Source organism: Sarcophilus harrisii, chromosome 1 (genome assembly GCF_902635505.1).
Source record: "Sarcophilus harrisii chromosome 1, mSarHar1.11, whole genome shotgun sequence".
Classification (NCBI taxonomy): Eukaryota; Metazoa; Chordata; class Mammalia; order Dasyuromorphia; family Dasyuridae; genus Sarcophilus; species Sarcophilus harrisii.
In genome coordinates, this window is record NC_045426.1 from 274,135,374 (window position 1) to 274,148,493 (window position 13,120).

The following is a 13,120-nucleotide window of genomic DNA, read 5'->3' on the forward strand; positions in this document are numbered from 1 at the left end:
TTTTTTGTGCTCAAGAGTAAAGGTCAATGTAGTAAAATAATGGGTTTTTTAATCTTTTATTTATAAGTATAAAAATTACTTGGAAGATTTCAATTTTATGTTTTGTGTAGATCCTCCTTTTTATAATAAATGTATTATATATTCTTTTATAAAGAGATTTAAGAACATTCAAAACCAAGTGCAGGATCAGTTGTGATCAGAAGCAATACATTAGAAAATATAAGTGGCATTTTTTGAATGAGGCAGCAGAACTATCACTTGCCCTAATTAATTCTTTTTATTTATTTTTTATTTTTTGCTTATCCCAACTCATATAATTGTCTTAATTTTTTAATGATCTTGAATGTTTCTTTATCTTTGGGGAGAATCATTTACAGGTTGTATTTATGCCTATTTGTATTATATTATACAAGCACATATCACATGTGAATAATATGACATTTTTAGTTGGGATTTTCAAAATTTATCTCTCTTAAGCTAAATTCATTTACTCCTGTGCATGTTCCCTATTATTTGGATATCTGCCTGGATTTTGTTAGAGAGTTCATGACCTAAAGAATAAGAAAAGCACATTCTTAACAAGTATTAAGTGTCATTTAACCAATTATCTTTTTCTTTTATATGTCACCTTTTATTTCCAAATAGATCTTTTTTTCATTTCTCTACAATAACACAAAGAATTTAAAAATGAATGGTAGGAATGGGAATTAAGTGCTCTTAAATAGTAAAGCCCAATACAACATATGTAATGTTTCATGCTCAAGAGGCTGAATTTTCTCATCTCTTGAGATCAGTTTTTGTCATGATAATTAAACAGCTTATCTTAAAATCCTCTGAATCCCTTCCCACTCCATCCACTATTTTTGTTTTCTTTGTCTGTTTCCCTTAACACCCTTTGAATTTGAATTGAAATTCTGAAGGGACACTTGTTTCTTTTCCCTCTAATGAACTGTAATTACTGCATCATCCATCCTCTTCCAAATTGCATTGCTCTTTATGTTTGTATTTCAGAGTTTTTGGCTCAGCTCAGGTTTTTCCCCATAAGTTAAATATCTGTACCTTTTTAAATATATCCCAATATCTTCTCCTATTATAGTAGAAACTTTCATGTCTTATATGATTCTGTCTTTTGGCCCTTACTACTTGAACTGCTTGTTTCAGCATGATTGCTGTGTTGTGTTTGTTTTCCTTTGATGTGAAAGTTCTAGATTTGGTCTATATTCAAAATTTCATTTTGAATTTTCTTTCTGATCTTTTCCCCCCTTCACTTTGCCCTCTTGTTTTAATTAATCCAGGCAGTTTTCATTTATGATTCTTTGATCTTGCTTCATCTCTTCTAGGTATTCAAGAAGTCCTTATAGATTTTTTTTTTTTTTAATTCTTTAAGCCTCTTCTGTAATCATTGTAGAATTCCTTTATCTTCCCAAGCTGAATTTTATGGATTTCTGTGTTTGCTGTGTTTTGTTTTGTTTTGTTTATACTAGTCAGTGTTTTCTTTGACTTACCCATGTCTTGTTTTAGTTCCTGAATTAAACATTTGTGCCAGGGCCAGGTTCTGCCCTTTGCTGTAATTTTTTGAGTGTGGAATTTAGCTACCCAGATCTTTTAAGTTTTGGAGTAATAGATTCTTCAGGGCCTTTTCTTACCATCTCAGTTCATGGAACCTTGGAGCCCCTGATTCTGGGGAATCTTGATCTGATGGCTATTGCCATCACCCAGCACTTCTAAGTTTCTACTCTGGAGCTTTCTTCTCCCCTGAGGCTCCTTCTGGGAGCTCTCTGAACTTGTTGCCTCCAGACACAGAACTTTTGCAGGGTACACCTGTTCTTGACAGTTCTGGGAATCTGTGCAGGCTGTCTTTTCTGTTACCTTCGGGCTTCTGCCTTCCTTTTGCAGTTCGGGGGTGAAAGAAATCTAGTTTCTCATTGGATCACTTGATCATTATTCAATCTGATGTAAATTGCAGGGTTTTGCTGTAATAGATAGATGTGATATGGGTAATTTCCCCCCATTCAGACATAAATCTTATGCATATGTATAAGGAGGTAATGGGAGAAAGAATAAAAAACCCTAAAAGCTATGTAATTAAAAAAATGTTTCAACCCTTAATATTCAAGTCGATCCTATTTTTAAAAAAAAAAATGTTTTGACCCTTAATATTCAAGTCACACATACATTTTTAGATTATTGTCATAGATGTTAGCCATATTCTGCCAGATTACTTTTCAGTTCTTGTCACATAGGGATTTCTTTCACCAAGTAATATGTTCTTGAATTTACTGAACATTGGGTAATTGAGTTTGTTTTAATATTTAGTGTTTTATAATAAATCTCATTCATATTGCCTTTTTATTATGTCTTTTGATTTTTTAGATCTTTTGTCCACAGCTCTTGTTCCAGGTTTCAGAGTTAATCCTCTAATGCCAGCATTGATTTTTCTTGAATTAAAAGAACAAAGGAATATTATTTCTTTTCTACTTCTCTTTAAGGAGACTTTAGGCCCCCTTGCCCTGACAACTTCTTAATATCAAAAAAACAAAATGCAACTTTTCCCACTAGTTTTAGCTGTAAGAAGAAAGCATTTGATTCATGCCTCTCAAATCTGGTAACTGTGTTTTGGACAAGGATAAACTGGTAAATATAGTGTAAAATTGACTTCAGGAAATGGCTATATTACATAAAAGGTAATCTGGAGGAAATGGATTCCTTCTCACTTAACAATTTTCCCATTAAAGCAAGATGACTAATAATTAGACTGTTAAAGAGGGACTTCTTTGTGGGTACAGACTTAACTAGATATCCTCTAAAGTCCTTCCATATTTTGCTTCTGTAAAACTCAAAGGCATGTTCCAGTTCTATTTTACCAAGGCAGTCAGTCAATGGGATAGCTGTATCTAAACTTGTCTGGTTTTTCCAGAAAAATCATCAGACAAGCATTCAGTAAGCACCTGATATGTGCAAACAAGTCTCCTAGGGATTGAGGATGAATGAATGAATAAATGAATAATCTCTGCTCTCACGGAGCTTACATTCTAACCTGTATAAACTTAAAAAACCAGTTATATGTTTATTTTCTTATTGTTGAAATGTAGGTGAAATAAGTCTTTGAAATTTTATCTATTTCTGCTTTGGCTGATGTGAATGTTTACAGTAAACTTCTGTGAGCTATTTTAATTTCTCTTTCTTTTAATCAGAATACTGCATGCTCAGTATGGTGAATTGATTCAACCCAGAAATGGTTCAGTTGATGAAACTCCCAAAATGTCAGCTGGTCAAATGCTTTTAGTTGCTTTTGATGGAATGTTTGCCCAAGTTGAAACTGCTTTTGGCTTATTAATTGAAAAGGTAAGAGTTAATTTTATTTTAGGAATAAGATATATGCAGCCAATATTCAAGTGAATGAATGTGCAGGGAAAATGGAATACTATATATCTATATCTATATGAGTGTGTGTGTTTTTTAATTGACAGTTAAATAAGATGGAAATACCTGTAGCTTGGCGCAAGATTGACATTATAAGGGAAGCCAGGAGTACACAAGTTAATTTTTTTGATGACGATAACCACCGGCAAGTGTTAGAAGAAATTTTCTTTTTAAAACGATTGCAAACAATTAAGGAATTCTTCAGACTCTGTGGTACTTTTTCAAAAACATTGTCAGGTAAATATTTCAAGCTGGTAAAATTTGTTGAACTTTGCATCTTAAATAAACCCTTTCTGTTGTGGGTAAGTAGATTTGCTTTTATAAACTTTGATTAAGTATTTTATATGACCATCTATCCTATTTTACTTTTTTATTGACTTGTTTATTATTTATCCTTGACAATCCTACTTTCTTAAATTGAGAAGAATATTTTTCTTTTTTTAGGGTCAAGTTCACTTGAAGACCAGAATACTGTAAATGGACCTGTACAGATTGTCAATGTAAAAACACTTTTTAGAAATTCTTGTTTTAGTGAAGACCAAATGGCAAAGCCCATAAAGGCATTTACAGCAGACTTTGTGAGACAGTTATTAATTGGACTCCCAAATCAGGCCTTGGGGCTTACCCTTTGTAGTTTCATCAGTGCATTAGGTGTAGACATAATCGCTCAAGTAGAAGCAAAAGACTTTGGCGCTGAAAGCAAAGTTTCAGTTGATGATTTGTGTAAGAAAGCAGTGGAACATAATATCCAAATTGGAAAGTTTTCTCAGCTGGTCATGAACAGGGCAACAGTACTAGCCAGTTCCTATGATACTGCTTGGAAGAAACATGACTTGGTTCGAAGACTAGAAACCAGTATTTCATCTTGTAAGACAAGCCTCCAGAGAGTACAACTGCATATTGCCATGTTTCAGGTAAATTTTTTTTAAAGATTCATATAAACAATACTTCAGAAAAATTTGTCATTCCTAGTAATTTGGATTGATTTTTCCAAAATAAATGGCACAGATAAGCCTATAGTTCAAAAGAAAGGGTTTGGAATCTTATAATTTATTTTATTGTTGTTATAAATGTTGTTATAAATTGTTGTTATAATTTGTTTCATTAAGCCTTGTTACTGTACGTTGTCACTATTTATTTTGGTTCTTAAAATGGCTCACTTTGTTGTCCAAACATTGATAAGTGCTATGTTTTGAGTGTCATAAAATCAAAGGCCTTTAAGGCTTTACCATCAGTTTGGTTCTTCAGGTATTTATGCATCTTAGATATTCATACAAACTTAGGCCAACATGAATATTATTTAGAGTAAAACAGTTTTTATAAGAATGGCCAGTTAATTTCAAATTCTTTTTTTTCTTCCTTTAAATAGTGGCAGCATGAAGATCTCCTTATTAGTAGACCACAGGCCATGTCAGTTACACCTCCACCTCGTTCTGCTATTTTAACTAGCATGAAAAAGAAACTTCATACACTGAGTCAGATTGAAACTTCAATTGCAGCCGTGCAGGTGTGTTGTGCCTTACCTTCATGTTTTTTTTAGCGTGTCTGAACATAGTAATTTCACCTATGATTAAAAGAGTATATACTCCATATTGAAGTTTATCAGTAAGTATATCCCATTTACCAAATGAATATAACAGATAATTGTATTTTTCATTGTATTGTCTTCATTTGTAAATTCTGAGCATGGGAGAGAACCAGATTGATTCATGTTTTGGGGTAATCCTTGTGATTGGAAAAATTTTGTGTCTATTGCAAAGTGTTGAAATTTTTGCTTTAATTCTAAGCATTAATTGTGTGTGACTTGCTTTTAAATTGCGCATGATGTTTGGGCATTTATTTCCCAAGTTCTGCACATAAGGAACTTGGCAATGGTTAACCCACAATTTATTTTTTTTAATCTTTTTATTTTCAAAACATATGCACAAATAATTTGACAACATTGACCCTTGCATAGCTTTGTGTTTCAGATTTTCTCCTCCTTCCTTCCACCCCCTCCTCTAGATGACAAGCAATCCAGTATATGTTAAACATGTTAAAAATATATGTTAAATCTAATATGTATAAACATTTATACAATTCTCTTGCTGTACAAGAAAAATCAGATAAAAAAAAAGTAAATTAGTAAGAAAACAAATTGCAAGCAAGCAACAGCAAAAAGAGTGAGAATGTTATGTTGTGATCCCACATTCAGTTCCTATAGTTCTCTCTCTGGGTATAGATGGTTTTCTTCATCGCAAGATCATTGGAACTGGCCTCAGTAATCTCATTGTTGGAAAAAGTCACTTTCATCAGAATTGATCATCATATAATGTTGATGTTATGTGCTCATTTCACTTAGCATCAGTTCATGTAACTCTCTCAAGGTCTCTCTGAAATGATCTTGCTGATTGTTTCTTATAGAACAATAATATTCCATAACATTCATATACCATAACTTCAGCCATTATCCAACTGATGGGTATCCACTCAGTTTCCAGTTTCTTGCCACTATGAAAAGGGCTGCTACAAACATCTTTGCACATGTGGCTCCCTTTTCCTTTCTTTTTAAGATCTCTTTGGAATTTAGACCCAATAGAAACACTGCTTGATTAAAGGATATAGTTTTGTTTTTTTCTTAATGCTGAGGCAATTGGGATTAAGTTTCTTGCCCAGGGTGACACAACTAGGAAGTGTTAAGTGTCTGAGACCACATTTGAACTCGGGTCCTCCTGACTTGAGGGCTGGTGCTGTCCACTGCGCCACATAGCTGTCCCAGTTTGATAACTTTTTGAACATAGTTCAAATTGCTCCCAGTTTTCCCACATCTCCAACATTCATCCTTGTTTTTTCTGTCATCTTATCCAATCTGAGAGTGTGTAGTGGTATCTCAGAATTGTCTTAATTTGCATTTCTCTGATCAATAATGATTTAGAGCACCTTTTCATATGACTAGAAATAGTTTCAATTTCTTTATCTGAAAATTGGCTGTTCATCATATCCTTTGACCGTTTGGCTTGAAATCTTAAAGATTTAAGTTAAATCTATATATTTTAAAATGAGGCTTTATTAGAACCCTTAAATGTAAAAATGATCTCCCAATTTATTGCTCCCCTTCTGATTTTGTCTGTGTTGGTTTTATTTGTATAAAAACTTTAATTAAAAAGTTAATCAAAAAAAGTTAAATCAAAATTATCTATCTGGTGTTTCTTTGAACACAAATTCCTTCCTTTTCCACAGATCTGAGAGGTAAACTATCCTATGTTCTTCTAATTTGCTTATAATATCACTCTTTATGTCTAAATCATGAACTCATTTGATTTTATCTTGGTATGTGGTGTTAGGTGTATGTTGAGCCCTAATTTCTTCCATATTAATTTCCAATTTTCCCAGCAGTTTTTGTCCAGATAATGAGTCCTTATCTCAAAGGCTGGGGTCTTTGGATTTAACTCAAGATTTTTTTTCTCTGAATCAGTTGTATTTAAGAGACTTGCCCAAGATCACACAGCTTCCAGGAAGTGTTAAGCATCTGAGACCAGATTTGAACTCAGGTCCTTCTGACTTCAAGGCTGGTGCTCTATCCACTGTACCATGTAGCTGACTCTTAACTCACGATTTTTAAATAGTAATTTTAATGCTGTCATTTCAGAGCTGATGCATTAATTATTACTGCTTCCTTCACTGTTTCTGTCAGTAATACCATGTTTTCTCAGTTTTCACATGTTTGCAGCCATATGAGTTGGTCTTTTATTCCTCTTCTCCTTCATTTCTTGTGTCCAATTTCACCATATCTTTTTTATTTTTCTTTTGCAATATCATTTGCATCTTTTCCCACTGCCCACTACTTTCTAGGTCCTCATTAACATCCATTTAGACTTTAGCAGTATTCTATTATCAAGTCTTCTTAATTATATGCTTTTGCTCCGTTCTGTACTCTATCATTTGTTCTATCATAATCATAATTTTATGTATATATCTAGTCATGTTTCTGTTCTATTGCCTAAGTAAAGTTTGAGTTGAACTCTGTTATGTAATGTTATGTATTGCAGTAATCTTTGCCTGTCATATCCTCATACCACCTCCTTATGAGGACAGGTACTCGATGTGTTAGACCAAGAATGCTTGACTTCATTTGTGCCATGGATCCCTTGGGCAATTTGGCATAGTTTATAACTTCTCAGAATGTTTTTAAATGCATAAGAATACAAAGAAAACCAATCATATTAAAATTCATGGATTGGGTCTCCTGGTTTAATAAACTTTGTATCATCCTAGGCACCTAGAATAATATACCACATACGAGGCACATAATGTTTGCTGATAAATTTTGTTTTGTAGGATGTGTATAGTGCCCACTATTGGCACTGGTGGGATTTCATAGGTGTATTGGTATTAAAAAAAGAAACTTTTTTCCCCCCCAGGAAAAATTAGCAGCACTTGAAGCCAGTATTGAACAGCGTTTGAAATGGGCAGGTGGAGCAAATCCTGCATTGGCACCAGTCTTGCAAGATTTTGAAGCAACAATTGCTGAAAGAAGGAATCTTGTCCTTAAAGAAAGCCAAAGAGCAAGTCAGGTTTGTTGAATTGCATTTTGTATGTATGCTACTGTGATATTTGAAAAGTTCTAGATTTGATATTTAACACACATTTTGGGGACTTGTCCTGTCCTGCCTGTCTCTGTCATTTGCCCATCTCCCCCAGTCATCTTAAAGTGGAGCCTAGTAAACATTTAGTTTGTAGGAATACAGTGTCAAAATTTAATAGTGAAGTATAGTTAACAAGTCAGTAGATTAGAACCATTCCTCTCCTTATAGGAAAAGGTTATTGGAGAAGATAATCTTTATTAGAAATAGGTACAATTTTAATTAATTTTTTATAGAGTTACAACCAGTAATCACAAATATAAGTCATATGTATTAAGCAAATTCAGAGTTTTGCAATATTGGGAGTATCTTTTTCTCTTAATATAGCTATTTTATTTATATTATACTATAATGACAGTAAGCCAGCCAACAAATATCAGTGAAGCACCTGCTTTGTGTCAGACACCATATTAAGTCCTGGGATACAAGGAAAAGCCAAATTAAAACAAAGCAACCAGTCTACTCTCAAAGATGTCACAACTTATTAGAGGAGACAATCCTCCACCCCCAAACACCTACACACGTGATAAATAAAAGATGTGTAAGTGTAGGATAAAATGGGAATCTCAGGAAGCATATACTAAGATGTGTATTGTAATCTGTAGTCTGCTTTCTTTATTTCACATATTCCTTTATATTTCTCGTATTGTAGTCTTAATTTCATTAATAGGCTTACATTGATATGCCAGTTTAACCATTCTCTGTTTGAGAATTTTTTTTTAATATAAGGTCTTTTTCCAGTTGCAGAATTACTGAGTCAAAAGATGTGATTTTTAAAAATAACTCTTGCAATGTCTTGCCAAGTTGTTCAGTAAAAATTGACCTCTAACTTATGGGTGTTCATTTTTGTCTGAAATCCCTACTGTCTTTGATTTTTGACATTTCTTATCAGTCTTTGTCAGTTGGACAAGAGTATTACTTCAGAGTTTTTAAAATTTATATTCCTTTGCTTCCTAAGGACTTGGAGCATTTTGTGTAATGAACACCATCTGCTTTGTTTCCTACTTTTAATGTCTTTGAATTTGTTCAGTAAATGAAAATGTATCTTAACATAAGTGAGATTTTCTTCTAATTTTCTGGTTCCTCATTGTAAAACGAATCAATTTGAGTCTACCATATCTATATCTAATCCAATATTTCAGCAATATATACATATAAAATAAATCCTTTTCCACTTTTTAAGATTTTGAAATGTTTTACTTAAATTTTATTTTGTACTTAAACACTAAATAAATTGCACATTTCCATATATAAAGTAAAATTAAAAAGGAATGGTACATGAAATTATGCTCTATTCCATATAGTCTTTCTGTCTTCTATTTTACATCATATTGAGGACATTTTGATGATAATGGTTATATAATATACATAAACATTGTGTAATATAATTTTAGATCAGGGAGTCAAGCCTACCTTTTATCTCAAGGTGCCTCATGATATTCTTTACAGCATATATTCAATAGCAGGAAAAACTATTAAGTACAAAGGCAGAAATTTTATTTTGATGGTGAATTATGTATATATAAATGGCAACCTGCATAGAAGTTGTTTGTGCTTAAAAGCCAGCAAGAGGATCTTATTCCTCCTGTTACATTTTAGCTCCTCTGGGCATCTGGAAAAGTAGATTTTATTGCTTCCCTTAATTGCTTTTAAAATCCAATTTTCGTTCATTTATCATGAACCAAACTTCCCTAGCTATAATTTGGAGGTCATGATAGTGGGCTACAGATTGGAAAAAGACAAGAGTAGACAAAAGTATTAGGGAATTTAAAAGTGGAAATAGAAGATTGTACACTTAATGAAAGATCTGAATTTAGGTTTCCTTGAAGCAAGATTCATCTCTGGTTTCTGTATATGCTCATTTATAAAACAAGGGTTTGGACTATGTGATTTTAAAGGATCTCTTCTTATCCCTAAATCTGATTTTGTGAATTTCTGTTCTAAGACATGACCTTTCATGTCAAAAAATTATTTACAGCCACAAATAACTTTATAAAAATCTGTGAGACATAATGTAACTCCTTTGATCATATTTTCCTATTTAATGGAAATGTTAAAGAAATTGAAGATGCGCTGATGGTTATTGACAAGAATACTTTTCTCAGTTTTGTTTTGTTGTATCCAACTTCTTGTGACCCCAATTGAGATTTTCTTAAAGATATTGGAGTGGTTTGCCATTTCCTTCTCTTGGTAATTGGGTCTGAATCACTTGCCCAGAGTCACACAGTTACTAAATGTCTGGGGCCAGATTTGAATTCAGGTCATCCTGGCTCCATTGCTATTGTTCTATCTACTCAATAAATTCTAATATACAGCTAAATATTTTTATAGTTATTTCTCCTTTAGAGGTAAGATCTTTTTAAAAGGTGGAATTGAGATTCTAACTTTGTGCAAGGTAACTCTGACTTTTGCTTTTAATCTTTTTAATATATTCACCCATAGCCACTTGTTTTTGTTTTGTTTTGTTTTGTTTTTTGCTTCATAGGTAACTTTCCTTTGCAGCAATATTATTCATTTTGAAAGTTTACGAACTAGAACTGCAGAAGCCTTAAATCTTGATGCTTCGTTATTTGAACTTATCAAACGCTGTCAGCAAATGTGTTCATTTGCATCACAGTTTAACAGTTCAGTTTCTGAATTAGAACTTCGTTTACTACAAAGAGTGGTAAGTTTTGGATTTTAAGAAAGGAAAAATGAACTCATATTCCTAAATTGTTGAAGCTGTTTCCAGTTAGATCTGTTATAAATTTTCTCTTACATAGATTTTTTTTAATATACCAAATGATAAATTTGAATATTTCAAAGTCTTGACAACAAATAATAGATACAGTACTGAAATTTTGGCCTTCTCTTAGTGGGCTACTTAATATGTTGCATTTGGACACTTTACCTATCATGGTGCAATTAGACAGTTTAAAATTGTGTGGTAATTGTGATGGAAAACATTTTTTTTTCAGTTGATTTTTTTTTTTTTTAGGGTACTAATCTTGAACATGCTATTGGCAGCTCTGAATGGCTTTTGTCAGCACACAAGCAACTGAGTCAAGACATGTCTACTCAAAGAGTCGTTCAGACAGAGAAAGAACAACAGATAGAAACTGTCTGTGAAACAATTCAGAACTTAGTTGATAACATTAAGACAGTTCTCACTGGTCACAACAGGCAACTTGGAGATGTCAAGCATCTACTAAAAGCAATGGCCAAGGTAATACTGAAGACATGATGATGGCCATTTGGGGGGAAGATGCGGGGTGGTAAAAATCTGTTTCATATTTTTAAATAAGCTCAAGAAATAAGAGAAATGCCTGCCCTCAAGAACCAACAGGACCCCCATAGATCAAATCTAGCCTGCCTATTTTTGGTTAGCCAGAGAACTAAGGATGGTTTTTGCATTTTTTTTTTTTTTTTTTTTTTTTAATACAACATTTTTAGTTTTGGATCCAGACCTGGCCTGAGGGCCATAATTTATTGACCTCTGCTTTAGTAAAATGAAGAAATCAGATCCCAGAAAAGTTATGACTTCCCTATTTATTGATCCTAGGTCACAGAGCTAATGACTAGATTTGGGGAATTTTGGGGAAAATTTATTTAGAAACATTCTTTCATTTAAGATATTATCTACATTTAGAGATCTAATGAGCTCTTAAGTACAGATTTGAAATTTGAGGGGTTTTTTTTTTTCTCTAAATTTTTTTTTAATGTCATTTAGGATATTAAAAAGACTGTTAAATTGTTAGTCAAAATTGAATAGTGTTTGAACTGTTTTAAAGTCATTTTCAGTTTTTGTGAATTGTACATGATGCATTTTGAGATTTTCTTGGCAAAAGTACCGGATTGTTTGCTGTTTCTTTATCTAACTCATTTTACAAATAAGTTTAACTAAACTTACTTGTGTAGCTAAACTTACCCAAGGTTAACTAACTGGGTTCTACAGCTAGAAAGTGTTTCTAAGGCTGGATTTGAACTAAAGATGATGTCTTCCTGATTCCAGGCCCAGCTTTCTATTCACTGTGCTAATTGCCATTGAATGGTGTTTATATCACTCAATTATTGCATTTTCTGTTGTAGTTTTAAGTAATCTTTTTTTTTTAAATTCTCTGGTAGAATTAACTTTTAAGCCATATTCTAGGTTGTAAAGTTTCCTAAACTTGTCAGCTAAAAATAAAATTAATTTAAGAAATGTATTGCTTTTTATTTAGATCTATAAGAAAAAGATTCTTTAATACAAGATAGAAATATTTCTTTGTTTTCATTCTAGGATGAAGAAGCTGCATTAGCAGATGGTGATGATGTTCCTTATGAGAACAGTGTCAGGCAGTTCTTAGGGGAATACAAGTCATGGCAAGACAACATTCAGACAGTGTTGTTTACATTAGTTCAGGCTATGGGTCAAGTGCGTAGTCAGGAGCATGTTGAAATGCTGCAAGAAATAACTCCCACCTTGAAAGAGCTGAAAACACAAAGTCAGAGGTAAGAGTAGTTTCTCAACTGTTGACCAAAGTAAAAATGTAAGCAAACCTTATATAATATATCTGATCCTCTTTAAATTAAAATTAAATCTTTTTTATTGCTTTAGAATATCTTGTAAATAATTTTAGAATATTCCATATTTAAGTTGCTCTAAAAATATTTTTATCTTTATTTTTTCTTTCAGCATCTACAATAATCTAGTGAGTTTCGCATCACCTCTAGTCACAGATGCAACAAATGAATGTTCAAGTCCAACATCATCTGCTACCTATCAGCCAACCTTTGCTGCAGGTATTCCTTTGTGATTGGAGGAGAGAAAAGGGTGAAATTGGATATTTTAAATCAAGAACTTGTATAAAATACATGTTGTAGATAGTGTCAAGTTTGTATAGAATGATATGTAATACACTCCTATTCAGCAACCTGTGGTAGGAAAAGGAATCCTTCTAATATAGACAGCTAAATCAACTTTCAAAATAGTTAAGTATAAAAATAAGTCATGCCAAGTAAAGTTTAGAATGAAATTGTGTTAACGATGAGGGAGCAGAAGGAGAACCAAATTCTCTTAGTTTATATCTGCTAAAGATTTTTGTTTATTCCATTTA

At 32.7% G+C, this 13,120-nt stretch overlaps 1 protein-coding gene across 4 annotated transcripts in view; it reads left to right on the forward strand.

Annotated features, from left to right (window-relative positions):
• SMG1 (SMG1 nonsense mediated mRNA decay associated PI3K related kinase) overlaps positions 1 to 13,120 on the forward strand; it is a 111,950-nt gene that overhangs the window by 94,777 nt on the left and 4,053 nt on the right. For all 4 annotated transcript variants that reach the window (XM_031942755.1, XM_031942760.1, XM_031942766.1 and 1 more), the window contains 9 exons: positions 3,195 to 3,345; positions 3,471 to 3,660; positions 3,868 to 4,337; positions 4,793 to 4,930; positions 7,824 to 7,976; positions 10,531 to 10,710; positions 11,023 to 11,250; positions 12,304 to 12,515; positions 12,700 to 12,806. In XM_031942755.1, the coding sequence (XP_031798615.1) occupies positions 3,195 to 3,345; positions 3,471 to 3,660; positions 3,868 to 4,337; positions 4,793 to 4,930; positions 7,824 to 7,976; positions 10,531 to 10,710; positions 11,023 to 11,250; positions 12,304 to 12,515; positions 12,700 to 12,806 (1,829 nt within the window). The remainder of the gene's footprint in view (positions 1 to 3,194; positions 3,346 to 3,470; positions 3,661 to 3,867; positions 4,338 to 4,792; positions 4,931 to 7,823; positions 7,977 to 10,530; positions 10,711 to 11,022; positions 11,251 to 12,303; positions 12,516 to 12,699; positions 12,807 to 13,120) is intronic.